Source organism: Gopherus flavomarginatus, chromosome 24, assembly GCF_025201925.1.
Source record: "Gopherus flavomarginatus isolate rGopFla2 chromosome 24, rGopFla2.mat.asm, whole genome shotgun sequence".
Classification (NCBI taxonomy): Eukaryota; Metazoa; Chordata; order Testudines; family Testudinidae; genus Gopherus; species Gopherus flavomarginatus.
In genome coordinates, this window is record NC_066640.1 from 15268502 (window position 1) to 15284569 (window position 16068).

The 16068-nt window shown below is 46.5% G+C and overlaps 1 protein-coding gene across 1 annotated transcript; it reads left to right on the forward strand.

Annotated features, from left to right (window-relative positions):
* Positions 1–3960: 3960 nt before the first annotated feature.
* LSM4 (LSM4 homolog, U6 small nuclear RNA and mRNA degradation associated) lies at positions 3961–12630 on the forward strand. Its single transcript, XM_050934314.1, has 5 exons — positions 3961–4099; positions 4729–4770; positions 6545–6643; positions 9027–9210; positions 11849–12630. The coding sequence occupies exons 1-5, from the start codon at positions 4097–4099 to the stop codon at positions 11935–11937; spliced, it is 417 nt and encodes a 138-aa protein (XP_050790271.1). The 5' UTR covers positions 3961–4096; the 3' UTR covers positions 11938–12630.
* The last annotated feature ends 3438 nt before the right edge of the window (positions 12631–16068 follow it).

Below are 16068 nucleotides of genomic sequence, written 5' to 3' on the forward strand. Positions count from 1 at the left end.
AAACCCCCCCCTTCTCTCCAGCCCCCAGGGCTGAGCGCCCCCCCTTTTCTCCAGCCCCCAGGGCTGAGACACCCTACACAGCCTGATTCCACACTCAGCCCTATGGCCCTAGCAGGTTAAGATTGCCCCCTCCTGATTTCAGCGTTGGCCCAGGCACACCTTGTGATGTGCTCTTCCAATGGACTTGAACCTTTGAGCTTCTCGTGATGAAATCCCAAACGGGCCTTGTGAATGAATTTGAACTCTCTTGCTTTTCCTGCCAACTGGAATGCTGATAAGCAGTGGTACAGAGTGCACTGGTAACTTCACTGCATGTTCCCCTCATCCTTCCAGTACCTTTAGTTTAACAACATCTTACCACTAGCAATTGCATAACTAAGAGTTTAACAAGGAAGGCACTAAAAATGCTGCTTTGAGCTGCTATTTGATTTCCATACACGCCAGGGAGTTTGAAAACAGCCAGTTACTGGAATCCAAGGGTTTGTCTTGGCTATAAAGGATGAAACATAACCTGAACCAGCAGAAAGGTCTGTATACATGTAATGGAGTTGAGTGATTTTTGGGGTGACCACTAGCAAGGTTGGATATTCTCATCAGATCCAGTTTTGCTTTGTTCTGAGCTTCCCCTTCCTCACCCCTGTACTAGAATCTGGGAATTACAGTAACAACAGGGTCTGCTATTACTGCTGTGTAGGGTGACCAGATGTCCTGATTTTACAGGGACAGTCCTGATTTTTGGGTCTTTTTCTTATATAGGTTCCTATTACCCCCCACCCTGTGTCCCGATTTTTCACATTTGCTGTCTGATCACCCTACTGCTGTGCTATATGATGTGACACCACCTAGTCATTGATTGCATTTGGAGGTAAATTCTTGAATATTTATCCATCTGTTTGTGCTGAAGTTCAGTTTTTGTAACCATAAGGAAATTACCATGGTCACAACTTTTAGGAAGAAATACAAACTGTCTCTGTCCAAGCAATCCAAGGAATTTTAAGTCCTGAATTGGTTGGTTGGCTAAATGTTAAGTCCCTTTCTTTAAAATTAAAGGGGAACATGATCAGTCTTATTAGGAGAGGGGAATAAACCTTCATAAGCCATGTAAAATGCACCCACATATCACACTGATAGGCCTGGATATGCCTTTCTCAGCCTACTCTAAGCCACATTCCAAAGTCCATACTGTAAAGCGAAGTCATCCCCTCGGGGTTTTACCTTTATTACAAAGAATTTAATAAAGTTCCCCTCAAACATTTACCTAGACTTGCCTGTTGGTGGGGGATCTTACATCAGGACTGCTTTGCTCACATACTAAACCACCTCTTTGAAAGAAAAAAAGTGTCACTCTTACTTTCCTTATATGCTGGTGGGAAGTGAGCCAGCTGCCTCAGTGAGTCAGTACAGCCCGCTTAACCCTTTAGCTGTAGGATCAATACCTGCAAACCAGGTGGGGTGTTTTGGGTGAACCATCCTGTTGGGTTCGGGGAAGTGGGTGGGCAGAAGCCCACTCATGGCTAAAGGACCCTCCCCTAGCCTACCGGGAGGATCCACTGAGCCTGGGACTCAATTAAATACAGGGAACAACAAAAAAAAAAAGGACAGATGTGAGGGTCAAAGGGTCAAAAGTAGGGAACCTGACAGGGACACCCAGAGAACCCCGGACAGTGCCTGCTGAACATGGCAAGGGAGCCAGCGGATGCTGCCCAGAGGAACTCTGCATGGATACATGAGTGGAGAGAGGATCGGAAATAGGTCCCACAGTCGCAGAGCAGCCTGTCAGTCAACATCCTCTCCCTGGTGTTCTAGATGGCCACTTTGGCCATTGCTAGGAGGAGGTTGACAAGGACTTGCCATGACTTTGTGGGGCCATGGATGAGGTGTGCATATATGAGAAGATGGGGCGAGAAGTGCAGCCAAAAATGCAAAAGTAAGTCCAGGAGGAGCTGGAAGAGGGGCTGCAACCTGGTGCACTCAAGGTAGGCGTGTGCTAGGGTCTCCCTCACTGCAAAAGGGGCAGGCATCGGGGACAGGTGAACCATGCCAGCCAGTTATAGCAGCCTAGCCATGAGTATAATAAAATAAACCTCAATGGAAATACAGTTTAATGTAATAATGGGATTCACGCTGACTAGCTTTGCAGGCTACATCTCGTTCTTTCCAAAGTCCAACGTAATCTTTTGGTTGCTACAGTGAAAGTTTCATGGTGGAGCAGTGGGAAACATAATTTAGCTTTGGCTGACCATGGAGCTGCTCACCCCCCTTCTCTCTCCAGGTCAGCTTGCTTCAATCTTGGTTTTATTCCCCAAGGCTTTGATTCACAATCTTTTTGAAATAACAAGGAAGTTTTGGTTTTTATAAATTTTGCAGGTACTGAGCATTCTTGACTCCCATAAGCTCAGCATCTTGCTTTGTCAGGCTTTTATTATGCAAAAGGAAAACCCACTGTGGTTTTCTTGATCAGATTTTTGTCATTTATCCATGGGTATTTATTAAGCTATAGTATAAACCTTTATAAATATTTACTGGAAAGAGACTTCCATGATACTGTTGTTAATTCTGAAAACGGACACTGTATCAACAGTTTGCATTTTTACAAGTTTTGCAGACCACCTGCCAAACAAATACATATTTAGGGTGGTGTACAGTAGAGGAGAAGTTTCTCATTGGGGACTTTTAGTTGGACAACATATTTTCCCAATTAAGTGATGGTTTTGATGAAGAGAACAGGCCATTAAAGATAGAAATAAGTCTGAAAATATGTAATAAAATAAAATATGATACTGGGAATAATACAATAAGAAAAATATATTTACTGTATTTCATGCACACTAGACCTTCATTTGATAGCTTCTGTGTTTTAATGTATAGGCTTATAATTTCACACCTATTTAACATGGTTAAACATCACTTATTGAGACTGGCCAAATGCATTCACAGTAAACAGAAAGTTGCTAATACTGTTCCAATAAATAAATAAAGGGGCTAAATTGTTCACTGTGAGATATGCTAATAAAGCAGCTTTGCCAAATGAGTGTATGCAGAATGTATGCACAGCCCTCGAACTAAAGGGATGCAGTGTGTCCAATTTTCACCTGACCCTGTGTCAGTCATGGAAGTGAAGGTTTTGGGGTAGCATTACTCACCCAATTACGTAATCTAATGTTTTAAAATGAAAGAGAAATGGACGCTAGGGGGCATATTTCTTCGTTCTGGGTTTCTAGATTGTGCACCTGCTACTAAAATGCAGTATTGTATGGCTAATATTCAGGGGAATGGGAGGAGAGGCGATAGGAAGGCTGGATGAACACTAGGAAATTTAGGCCCGAGTCCTGCAATAAGCTCTGAGAAGGTGGACTTCTGCACCTGCCCAGAGCCCAGTTGCTAAGAATAGTGCCTGTAAACACTGGCATAGACAGGACTGGAAGGAAAACGAGAAAAGAAGGAGATGGGAGAGATGATTGAAGTTTCTCATGGTTGCCAGTGATGGCTCATCTCCATCAGAGGAGCTGTGGTTGACTGCCACAATTGTAACTGCTGTGTTGATTAGATCTCTAAGCAGGGCTGGGAACCGAGATGCTTAGACAATGGGGTCAGCCAGCAACTTGTACACACCAGGGCTTCCAGTGGAGAGCAGCCCACGTGGAGCTGGACGGAGCCCCACCAGTCTAGCAGGGGCAGGGCATCTGGGGGTCGCGAGCGGTCAGCCTCCCCCCAAACCCTGCTTTGCCTCCAGTGCTAAATCTAGAACCAAGTGTTTAATTTACAAGGGGACGTGACACGCCGAGGCTCGCGGCGGGAACGGGGGTCACGTGACCAGCGCCACCGTTTGACAACCCCTCCCTCGCGGGACCGCCACACCGGGGATTGTGGGTAATGCCGGCTCCTGGAGGCGCGGGGGATTGTGGGTAATGCGGGCGTCCCGCGCCATTCCTGCCTTTGCGCCGCCGCCCTTTGCGGCACCGTCGTAAAACGGCGGCTGTCGCTTTGCGGCTCTCGCTGAGGAGTGGGCTGGCCCCGGGTTAGCTCGGAGTTTATTGGCGCGGGGCCGCAGCGGAGGCGGTTTGAGCGGCGAGGCGCACGCGGCCGGAGCGGGAGGATGGTGAGTCGGGGGTGAGGGAAGAGGAAGGCGCGTGGCCCTGGCGCAGGGCTGCCCAAGCGGTACCGTAATACACCTAATAGCGGGCAGCGCCTAGTCCAGGGGAGTCCTGACCCAGGGGCTGTGCGGCACTACCGTAGTACACCTAATAGCGTACACTCCCCAGCATACTGGGGCCCTGGGCTGTGGCTGGAGGGGTCCTGGGTGCTACTGTTATACACCTGAACCACTGAAATGTACAGCTCCTAGCACTGTGGGCTCTTAGAGGCTACTGTGATAATGCACCGGGCAGGTCAGCGTGCGGGGCTGTGGTGTGATAGATGCTGGAGGCACTAGCGGTTTGTGGCTTGGTTGCGCCTGGCATGTGGTGCTGTTCGCGGGGGAGGGAGTGTCTGGGTGAGAGACTGGTCCTGCTGTGTTTTACCTGAGCTCAAAGGTAAATTTGAGTGGTAGGAGCTCATGTAGCATATATCTGGAAAAATGGGTCTTACTCCTCCCTGCAAAGTGAAACAGAGTCATCTTGTGCTTGGTAGTAAATTCATGGCTAAAATAAGTCGGTCTGTAAATGGACTGTTTTATCCTCTATTTTGCTGACATGTTTCTCAGGCTTACCCTCTTTCCTTTTGTTCTAGCTTCCTTTATCCCTGTTGAAGACTGCACAGAACCACCCTATGGTGAGTAACAAGGATATTTCCTACAAGCAATGCTTGCAATCCCTATAAAGCTTCTTCGGTCACCAGATCAGCATCTCTGTGTTGGCTGGTAGGGAGGTGAATTTGGAAGCTCTAAAGAAGTGAGGTGCCTTAGATGTGTTTTCTGTATCTTCCATATGCTGCAGCCAGAATGTAGTGTGGTGGCCCTTTTTTCGTTCTCTTATTAACTTAGTGTAAAGTAAACCTTCCAAATCTTGTGAATGACTTTTTATGAAATAAGGTTAGAATCAGACATAGCAGAGATACTAAGGAGCATCAGGTGCATTTTTCACCACTCTCAATGTAACAGAAGTCTCACTGTTTTAAAGGCGAGTCTTTGGGCTGTCCCTCGTCTTTTTTTGTAATTTAAAACTGATAGTCATGTAACTTAACAAAGCATGTAGTGTGTTTGTGCAGCAACTACTGCCCAGAGCTTTCTAAGGGCATTGCAGCTATTGTGGAACTGCTAGCGCAATAATATCCCAAGTACCTTTATGGTAGAAAGGCAGTCTGTATGTGAATGTTAGAGCCTATAGTAGTCACTGCCTGGTCACTGTTAAAAAATTAACACAAGAATTAGTCAAGTAATTATGGCTGTGTAGACAGGTAGATAGGGCAGCTGGTGCTTATTATCCAACTCTGCTGACTGTTTTTTTAATTCCTTTGTATGTTTGTCTTTGATTGTGAGCAGAATCTGCATCTTTGTATGTATGTGAGAGATCAGGCATGTTGTGAGTGCTACTGGAATGCAGAAGATAAAAATCTAAAATTCTGTTAGCAAAACTCGTTTGCGGAGAGAACAGAACAGATGCTACACAAATGCAGATCTCATGCAGCATCGTTTGGCGCTTGCCTAGACTTAACTTTTCTTTTTTGTGTTTTGGGGACATTTTCCTCACCTTTTCAGGGTAAGTGGGGGAAGATGGAAGAGGCTCACAAAACTTAGGGTCCAGATAGTTTGTCCCAGTAGCACTCTTATTCATCCTGTTTTCTCTTTCCTCTCCTTTTTATTTTATTGGGGTGGTGGTGGTGGTCTCTGAGTGGGTCTCCTACCCTCTGGTTTCTGTGTCTATACCTCTTCGTGTGTCTTACTGACTTGGGTCTAAATGGCCCCAAGCAGTGGAGGAAAACAGTCTCTTGGTTACGTTAAAATGTAACTCGAAGTATTTAAATTCAGTGAACCTGGTGGTCCCAGTACAGTTCCCTGTGGGCAGGAACGCCTAGTGTCAAAAAGTGCAAGCAATTTGGCACAACTGCAAGTCACTGCTGCCAAGTGGATCAGGGCCAAAGTGGTGCTGGACACACAGCTGTCCTTGTCCTGTAGAGAGTGTGTCCTTTTCAATTCAATTCAGGTTGCAGGTAATAACACAAGCAGGGCCACTAGAATTCTGAGGTGTGATTAGAGTGTAGTAGCAGCCTTTTGTCCTAAAGCTTGAGTAGCAAAAACAAGTTCCTAGTACAGCTCAGGTTTTATTCTCCCTGTTCCTGTACAACTCCCATTAACAGGAGAGGAGGTAGCTGTTCTATGTGCATGTAATGTGGGGTGGATATACTTCTTTGCGTGTCTTGTTTATTGCCTAAATTGTAGCATATACACTGATTTGGAAGTTCACTTCCTCTTGTACAGTCTTGCACTGTGACTGCACTTCTCTTGCCCATATACGCTCTTAAGGGGTAATTGATTCAAATATTGTCTGCTCTTGAGAATGTCACAGTTGCTGGTTTATTGTATTTGACTTTCTCCATTGTGTCTCAGTTGGTGGAATTGAAAAATGGTGAAACGTACAACGGTCACCTAGTGAGTTGCGATAACTGGATGAATATCAACCTAAGAGAAGTCATCTGCACATCAAGGGTAAGGTTGGCTATTTTAGGTTACACTGTCGGGTGCCCCATGCTCGGAACCCCCCCGTCTTACTCTGGCTGTCGGAGTGCTGCTGCCTGGCCATCATTCTATGTTCTCTATTTAGTGGGTTATTGCTTTTGAGAGATGGTTGGTAAGAACTAGCCTGTTTGAGCTGTTCCCATTGACATGGTGTTCATACATTATGCTCGGTCATAGTGTTTAATGTCTATGCAGAAGTGAGGAGGACCTTCTCTTAAATGCAAATAAATGTTTGTGTACTTGCCACCAAAGGCATAGAACCAAAAATGGTCAAACACCAGTGAGGAAAAACAGTTTTGCAGGGAATCACAGGAACCAAAATGAACCAGGCTGGGCAACGGGAGGAAATGTATGCTACGGAGTAAGTGCCCCATTTCCAAATCAAGAAGAGATAGGGCTCAGGAAGAGAAGTGGGAGGAGGCATTGTGGAGACTTCCACAGAGACTGAATCTGAACTGATAATAGCCTGCTGTTGAGTCAGGGTTGTCTGATATACAAAGGTTCCACCTTGGTTAACCATGCATGCTATGTGACAGAGCTTAGAGCAGAGGCTCAACCCGGGCAGCCCTACAGAGGATGGGGAGGTAGCGCCACCCCCTTGGTTCCAGCCTCTGCCACTAGCCATGGCTCCATTCCTGGCCCCAGCTGCAACCCACCCTACTGCCCTGCTCTGGTGGGGGTAGGGGGCATGACCCTGAAAAGTTTGGAGATTGCTGGCTTAGAGCCAATCTTTGTGCACCTTTCCTAGACGCTAATGTAACCGTGATCATGTTCTGCTTAATGTTTTGACTTTCTTCTTCCTTCCTGTGTCTGAAACTGTTTTTGTTTAAGAGAACTGGAATCTGTTTTTTACCTATATTAAATTGGAGTTAGGTGGCGTCTGATGCTTTGGAAAGGACGCTGGCGACAGGTAAAGCCTGGAGTACAGTTAGCTGTTAGAGCACCTGGTTGAGGGCAAAAAGGTTTCCAATGTTCGTCCCTCCCATGGCACCGCAAAGAAGCTTGTAGTGGTCAGAGTGAGCCCATAGAGTGCTACACAACTGGACGCATGCCTGGCTGGGTTACACCTACATGGTGGGTGTGGCTCATCCTGCCTGGCTGCCAGTTAGGCAATAGAAAAACATCAGTAGACAAGCCCAGACTTAGAAAAATACACCCAGGATACAGTCAAGCAGGCCTCAGCTGACCCTGCTGATCTCTGGTTAGCTGAATGGTGTTAATGGCAATGGCCACTAGATGGCATGGGACTGTATCTGGGATCTGGCTCAAACAAACTTTAACTAGTTTAACTTCTCTGAGTACAGAAACAAGGAAGTGAAGGGAGACTGGCTCAGTCGTTTCCTGTATTTTGAGCCCAAGTCCAGTTAGGAAGATCCAAGGCTGAGGGTGGGGGGAAACGGTAAGCTAAACGAGAGCAAGGCACCCTTATTGCAGAGTAAGTGTCCGCACAGGGGGCTATCTGTGAAAAACCCCATGTGGGACAAACCTATGAGCTGTTTCAGTGGTGAAAGGCCCTTTTTGATGGCTGCTGTCTGTCTGTCTAGCATAAGTTAGCAAAAGGCAGGGGAGGCTCTCTTCTTCCCTTCTCCCGACTGCATCATGGGTCAGTCTGTGGGTTACTGGTCAGCTCAGACACTCTCTGATTTCCCTCCTCCTCGCCATTTCATCCATCACTTAAGGGCGAATGTTCTAACAGGGTTTTGTCCACTGCAGAATTGGAAGGTTCTGCAACTCGCTTCACAAAGGGCAGCCCCATAACACAGAATCTTAAACCTGCTTTTCAGAGCCACTTCCTCCTGGAGGGACCTGTTCCCTCTGAGATGTGTGTCTGGTGGCCACCCTGCCCCTGCATTCTTTCTGCTCTGTTGGGCTCCTCTAAAGGTGCCACATTAATAGGCCCAATAGGGTAAAATGGGTGGGTGATCTCCCATGTTCTCGGAGCTGAAATCTCCTGTTGCAGATATGCCTCTGGTGAGGAAGTCATGTTTCTTGTTGCCTTTGAGTCTGCTTTCTAAGTAGTAGTTTTTAGTTTGCCTTAGTCCTGTGTACACTTTCAGTCCCTCCTAGTGCTCAGTAGATGTAAGGATTTTACCCTCCACCTTAACTCAGACTTTGTGGACTTTTAATATTGTGTGATTTATCCCACAAGTGATGTTAAAACTGTAGTGGCAGATGTACAATGCCCCCTGCAACCCCCACCTCCAAGCCAAGGGGTGTATTTGTATTAGAGGAACTATTTATGCTGACAATTAATAAGTGGTAAAATTTTCAAAGTGACGTAGACATTTCTGAGCCAAAGACGTCAGAGTGCACATGTGCACCTGCTCTGTCCTAACGTGCTTCTCCCCAACAGGACGGAGACAAATTCTGGAGAATGCCAGAGTGTTACATTCGCGGCAGCACAATTAAATATTTGCGTATCCCAGATGAAATCATTGACATGGTGAAGGAGGAGGTGGTGTCAAAGGGCAGAGGTCGTGGTGGCATGCAGCAGCAGAAACAACAGAAAGGCCGAGGAGGTGGCGGTGCCGGGCGAGGTAATGGTACTGTTTGCTCTTCTGCTTGCGGTGGAGTGCCTAGGCTTGTGTCCTAAGCAAATCTCTTGTAGGTGTAACTGTTGTTGTTCCGCAATTTTAAACTAATAGTGCTGTGTGGTGTGAGACATTGGAATGATTCTCGCAAAAGAGCCAGCTAAGGAGGATTAAGTCCTTTGCCTAGTTCACAAACATGCCTGTGAGGCAGGTGAATACAAAGGGAAGGGCTGGAACTGTTCCTTTTTGTTTACTGGAGCTGGGTAGGAGCTTAACAAATAAGTAAGTCTCTGAACTTGGCTGTGTCAGACTCCTTCCAAATAAGCTGTGGCCCTTTCATGTAATTGTTCTGTCCCTCTCTTCACATGAGGTTTGTGCTATCTGCTTCATCGGCAAATCCGTTTTGAGGGAACGAGTGAATGTTCTGTCTGAATGTGCGTTGGGTTCTGACCATTACTGCAGTGGGGGAGGGCAGCCTTTTTCCAGTGCATGGCTCAGGTGAGGCTTAAGAGAAGCCCATCTGGCCATCCCTTTGGGAAGTCTTTGCATTACGTGTAAGAGACCTAGCTGCTGACTTTTTTTGTTTCTCTTGCTGAATGTTTGGAGCATTCTCACCCTTGCACTTGAAGGCTTCATGCTTTGTTATAAGGTGATCCCCTGAAAACTACTCTAGAAATCCATGGAGGTTGCAACGATCATACAGGGGTTGTCCCAGCCCCAGGATCCTAGCATTGTTGGTCATTCCTTATCCTCCTGCTTGTTTCCCACCCTTGAGGCCAGTTGCAGCTTTGGTCAAACCTGTGGCATTCACTCAGTACTGCTCCTTACTTAGCCCAAGAGTTGCTCTTGAGCCCAGGGTCTGAAGCTTCTGTTAAAGACATTCCTGGACCTCATGTTTATTCTGTTATAGCAAAATGTGAGGTGGCCTAGGCCACCTGTGACACAAAACTAGCTCTCTGTGCACCAATTACTGAAGAGAGAGATTGGCTGTTATGTGGCTGGAGCAGCCTTAAAGGCTTGTCACTAGAACCATTTCCTATCGTACTGATCACACGAGGAGTTGCAGTGAGTTTGACAGTTTCAGATTTGAACTGGGAAGCTCGTGAAGGGGACTCTGTTTGCAAAAGCAGCATCCCTAGGAATGTCAGTCTCCTCCCAGAGGAACAAAGCTAGGATTTCTGCTGCTCTTGCTCAGCCTCTGAAAGCCTTCGAAATGCAAAAGTGACCTTTAGAAATCTGAAAGTGTCTTTTATTTCTCTTCCCTGCACTCCGGTGACCACAGCACTTGGCATTGCTGGTTCTGGATTCAGTGGTTTGCATGAAATATTTCCTCTAGGCCTTGTTCCGTCGCAGTGTCCACCTGGTGGAGAGCAGAGTTGATTTCTCCACTGGAGGTAGAGGCGTTCCCTGCTGCTTTGATATGTAACTTTAATTAGCTCCGGGGATATTTTATAGAGTGGCTGTAGAATTAGCTATCAGCAGAAAGGCTCTTGTTACTGCGGCACAGAAGGGGTAACACCGTTTGCGAAGGAGCTAGCAGGCAGGAGCAAAGGTATCATGGAGCGCACCGTTAATGTCGAAGAATGACCCTTTCAGCAATCCCTGGTCTCTTGCTCCTGGCCAGCAGAAGGGGGCACTGTAGTCCACATCTTCAGCTGCTTGGGGGAAGGAGGCAGATCCTCCTTTCAGGCCAGCAGTGTGGCTAAGTTTACTCACCTGAACAGTGTGTGGGCTGCAATGAGCCTAGCTGCATGGACAGGCTGTAGAGCCGAGTCCCCAAACTAGTACGTGCCCCACCAGTGGCATGCGAGTGTGGTGTCCCTTCACAACAGTTTAAGAAGGTTGGGAGCTGCTGCTCTAGAGCCAGCTGTGCCTGGTTGCAGTGCAGGGGTGTAAGCAGAGAGAATCCCAGAGCACCCCTATCTCCAGCACACCACAGTAATCCTGAAGGTTGGTCCGGAGGAGCTCGATTTGGGACTAGCTTAGCTTAGTGAGCAGTGCTCTGGAGAGAGCTGGAATTGGGGCTACGCTACAAGGCTGCTCCATGGTGCTGATGCCCTGACCAAAGCAGCCCAATTGAGTGCTTTCTGGGTCAGTACGCTGGGTGGAACTGAGGCAAGTCTGATGGGTAGATAGGCAAGGTAATAACACAGCGGGATACTCTTGTCTCATTTTGTAACTGGCGTATCTTTGAAGTGAGTCACTTTCTCCATCATGTTGATTTCTGCATCCTTGTTGGTGTCTTTTTTTTGCCTACAGTAGAATTTTCTAATCTCACTAAATGACTGATACATTGGTCTAGTTTTTAAATCAATGTACTGGACCACTTATTTTGAAAATCGTAACTTTTAATTTGTGTTCTTACTGCATTCTACAAGTAACTGCTGCAGTGAGTATCTTGCTAACAGTCTTTGCAGAGAGAGGTCTGACAGTACTCTGCTGAAAGGAGAAGAGGTTACATGGTTGATTGTAAAAGGTGGTGTTGTGGATTAGCGAAGTGTAGATTTTAAAGTTCTTCTATCACCTCATTTGAGAGCCATGGAAAAGGAGTCTACCAGTCAGGCAAAGCATGTGATTGTATTGCACCCAGATTATATGCTGGAGGTTACAACTGATTTATTCTTTCACTGCTCTTCTTTCCCAGGAGTGTTTGGTGGTCGTGGCCGAGGTATACCAGGGAGTGGAAGAGGGCAGCAGGAAAAGAAGCCAGGCAGACAATCTGCAAAGCAATGAGACTCTGTACCTTTGCCAGAGACAGTGTTGGGAGGCTGTCTGGCTTTGTCACCTCTGGATTGCCATGTGTATAAAGGTGTTAGATTTCTAAACTTCAATTAATCAAGCTAAACAAACTCTGAATCATCATGCACCTTGTCAGCCCCTCACATCCTAGTCTGCTGGTAAAGCTAGGGTAATTGCTGTCACTTTTTTAGCCAGTAAATCCATAAATTGGAAAGATTTGGATTCTCTTTTCAGTTTGGTAAAGGAGGTGACTTCAGTAGACTCTCTCCTGAGAAGAGTTACATTCTGTTTAATTCTTCAGGTTCACTATATTTTTAATACACACGAAAATGTTGTCCCTTGTATGTTTTAAGAACTTGTGTAAACATTTTGAGGACAGTTTGGTTTTGTTCTTTGTTTTATACTTGAAACCAGATTTGGGATGTTTTTTACATCTGTAGCATACACAAAACATTTTAGTTAGAAAAACTAAAATTGAGGACATTGTATCTTTGCTTAAGAGCTGTCTCAAAGATTCATTTTTTTTTAACGCCTTTTTTAACTAGCCCTCTGTTTCTAATGAAGCAGTTGTGTATCTCTCTACCATGCCTTGGACCATAGGCCAAGGGGAAAACACTCTTGGGTTGTGTGATTTAAAAACTGAAAATAATAAACCTACTACTACAGGTTCTCAAATCACATCACTAATTCCTGGCTTTGTCTGCTTTGTTACTGTATGTGAACTTCACACTGGGAAGTCCTGAGGTACTAGTACCAAGAGGCTAACCGCTCTTTTTGCACTATATGTAATTCACTGGGTCATAACCACTTAAATTAAAAATGAGTGTCTCAGTGGCTTATGTGCACGCGCTATTCCGAGTTCTCCATTGTAAGTGAGTTTCCCAAATACTGATTTATTTTATTTTATTTTTTTGAAATTTAAGACTGTGGATGAAACTTTTCCTTTGTAAGTGGGTTGAAATGCCGATGCACCACTTAGTCTTCAGATTACTTTACTTTATTTGAGAGAGGATTGAATAGTGAGGTAAGAGGTGGATGTGCTTTGACTAGTCTTTAACCCTAACCTCACTCTGGAGACTGACTTTTTTGAAATAAGACTGATTTTTTTTCCCCCCCCTCAGGCTTGCTTCTTGCTTGACATGTAGAGATTAATTTCATTACCAATATCTGGCATTTCGAAGCCTCCTGTAAGAATCTGTGCTTAGGTTTTTATCCTGGAGCCACTGGGGAAAAGGGGAAATCCTGGCCCTGCTGAAGTTAATGGACATTCCCTGTTGACTTCAGTGAGGACAGGATTTCCCCATTGACTTCAGCAGTGCCAGGATTTTCCCCAGTCTTCAGTCCCAGAGGTGGTAATGTTCCCTGAATGAGAAGTAGTCCTAGAATAATCTAGTGACCCAAGGCTCCCCAACGTGGTGCCTGCGGGTGCCATGGCACCCACCGGGGCATCTGTGTGCCCGCCTACTGGCTGCCGGACAAGCAGCCGCCAAAATGCCACTGATTTTTGGTGGCATTTCAGTGGCAACACCTCTTGATGGTGCTGCTTCTCGGCAGTGTTTCGGTGGCTGCTTGTCTGGTGACCACGCTCCTTGGCAGCTAGTTGTCCGGCACCCGCCACACGAAAAGGTTGGGGACCACTGTACTGACCTGTTCAAACATTTAGTGTGGAAGTAGATGCTGTAGACTTTTGCCTCAGCTATTTCTTGTCTTGAAAGACTTAAGTAGTTTGTTTTGTTTTTCCAAAAATATTACAGGTAACTTACCCTTCAGCTCTTGGTAAGAACACAATTTTCTTTTTAGGGGTATCTGTTTGTGTTCATGTCCACTGTTATGCCCTCAGTCACCTCTTCTGAACAAGAGCAAACAAGCAAAGAACATGCTTTTATATATCACTTTTTAATTCTTTATTGAACCAGTCCGGTGCTAAGTTGTGAGTGGAATAAATTCATTGTTAACCTGTAGAAAATGACTCTTGCCTGCTGTCTGCAACAAAGCTGGGCCTTGGTGAAGAACTTTGTGTCTCTGTTTAGACAATTGGTTAATTTTTTATAAATCAGTGTTATCACTAAAACAAAAACCCGCCCCAATTGACTGGCTAAAATGCCCATCTTTAAACCCCACTATATATTTTAATTGGTTATGTTTGATCACTGGGGTCTGAGGATCTTCTGATCCCTTGGAGCAAAAGCAGTGAGTAAGGTTCAAATGCAGCCAAGTCTCCTCTTGCCAAGGACACGGAGACCAAGCAAAGGGAAATGGGGACCTGCTCTCTGGGCTGCATTTGGAAATAAATGTCACTGTAGCACTCGAACAGTTTCTTCCCTTTAATGTTCTACTCCCCTCCCTTTCCCATCCCTGCCTCGAGCCAGGAGCCTTCAAGTGCTGCAGCTGCCCCAGTGAAAGAGGAAACAAGTGCTGCAAAGAGTGGTTCTTAGTGTCATTACCATATGGAGTGAAGGTCTGTTCTGGCCAGGCACAGCACAGTTACAACAGGCAGCCTTTTGGCTTCGGTTCAAAGTAGCATCCCACTAACCACTCTAGGTGACTCCTAACGACCTGAAACGCTTAACCCTGTAAAGTCATTGGGAAGGGCTGCTAGCATTTCATTACAGCAGGGGAGTTCCTCCTCCCCAGCCCCCTTTCACTTCTCATTGGGAATATTTCAGGCCTTACCCAGTATATGCATGTCCTGTCTTCTGCAAAGGAGCAGTTCCGTCCAGGAGGGCTAGCTGTAATGTGTTAGCATGTCCTGTCTTCTGCAAAGGAGCAGTTCCGTCCAGGAGGGCTAGCTGTAATGTGTTAGCAATGTACATCTCTACTGTGCATGTATCATCTTTCCTGCCTGCTATCCAAACTAGCTTCTTCCCCTGTTTGCAATGGGGGTGTAAAGGGTGTGACAAAGCCGTCTCAGAGTGTCACAGTGAGGCCATGGCAGTGTGAGGAAAAGCTGTGGGATGGGGGGAAAGAGGCAGGAGCTGCAGCAAAGGAGGGACATTGTCAGACTTGCTCATGAAGCTGGGATGCAGCCAGAGCAGTAAACACATGGCAGTGTCTGCTCACAATGGGGGTGGGGAACCACATTAGCCACAGGGAGAAGTGGGCAGTCAGCCTGTTCCTCGGCTCCCCCTTGCTCACTGGACAAGGTGTTCTGAAGAGCCTGCAGTTCTTCTCTTTAGGGTGGTGGCTGTCCCGTGGAACCTGCTATTCCACACACACCCCCGCCTTTCTCTCCTGGCTCAATTGACTCTGAGTTTCCCTTTCCCTGAAATACAATTATTCTTTTTTCCACAGCCCAGCTGTGTGGCCAGGGCTACCCCTTGTTCTGAAACATACAGTTGTGTGTATTTATGGGGCAAGTGTTTACACTAGGAACACATGATCTCTCTTTAGCAGAACTCTTATTTTGCAAAGTGTAAACAGCTCTCTGTTGACTCTGAGCAGCTCTGACTCATAACTTCTGTGCCCTCAGCTGGAAGACAGCATAGGAATAGTTACACAGGAGAAGCCTGCAGCCCGGAGGGAGTGGCTGCAGAAATATTTCAGGGCTGTGTTAAGCAACTAAAAATACACTTTGAATCCTCCTCCTCCTCCTTTTCCTTTCTAAATTTCAGATTGTTCCATGTGCCTCTATCAGGCTGCTGAGAATGGCTGACAGCTCATCGTGGTTGAGGCTTTCCCTCCACAATTCAGAGCCAGGTTCTCTGTGTTTTCTGGAAGGAAATAAGAATTTAAAAGATGTGCTGTCTCTGAGCTGCCGGTTCCCGCTGAGTCCTGCCTTGCTGGTGTTGGTGGGTGAATCCCAGCAAGGGGTAGTTCTCCTTCCCAGGCTCACAAGCCCAAGCTGGAGGTGTCTCGCTACTACACAGTTGAGTCATTAACCAGGTGGGGAGCACAACCCCATGCAACCTGCCTCCAGGCACTAGCAGCAGGTGTTTTCCACATCACCTCTTTCCTGCAAGCTCCAGAGGCCATCTAGGAAAGCTAGGAGTTGGATGGAGCCTGTCTTGCCCCGCTGAGGCTTTCTGCGGGATCTGGCTCTGCAGAGCTCGGGCCTTGTACTCCAAGCAGTGGCTGCCCCTCCCCTCCTGCAGGCAAAGAAATGAGGCTATAGGCTGGCCAGGGGAA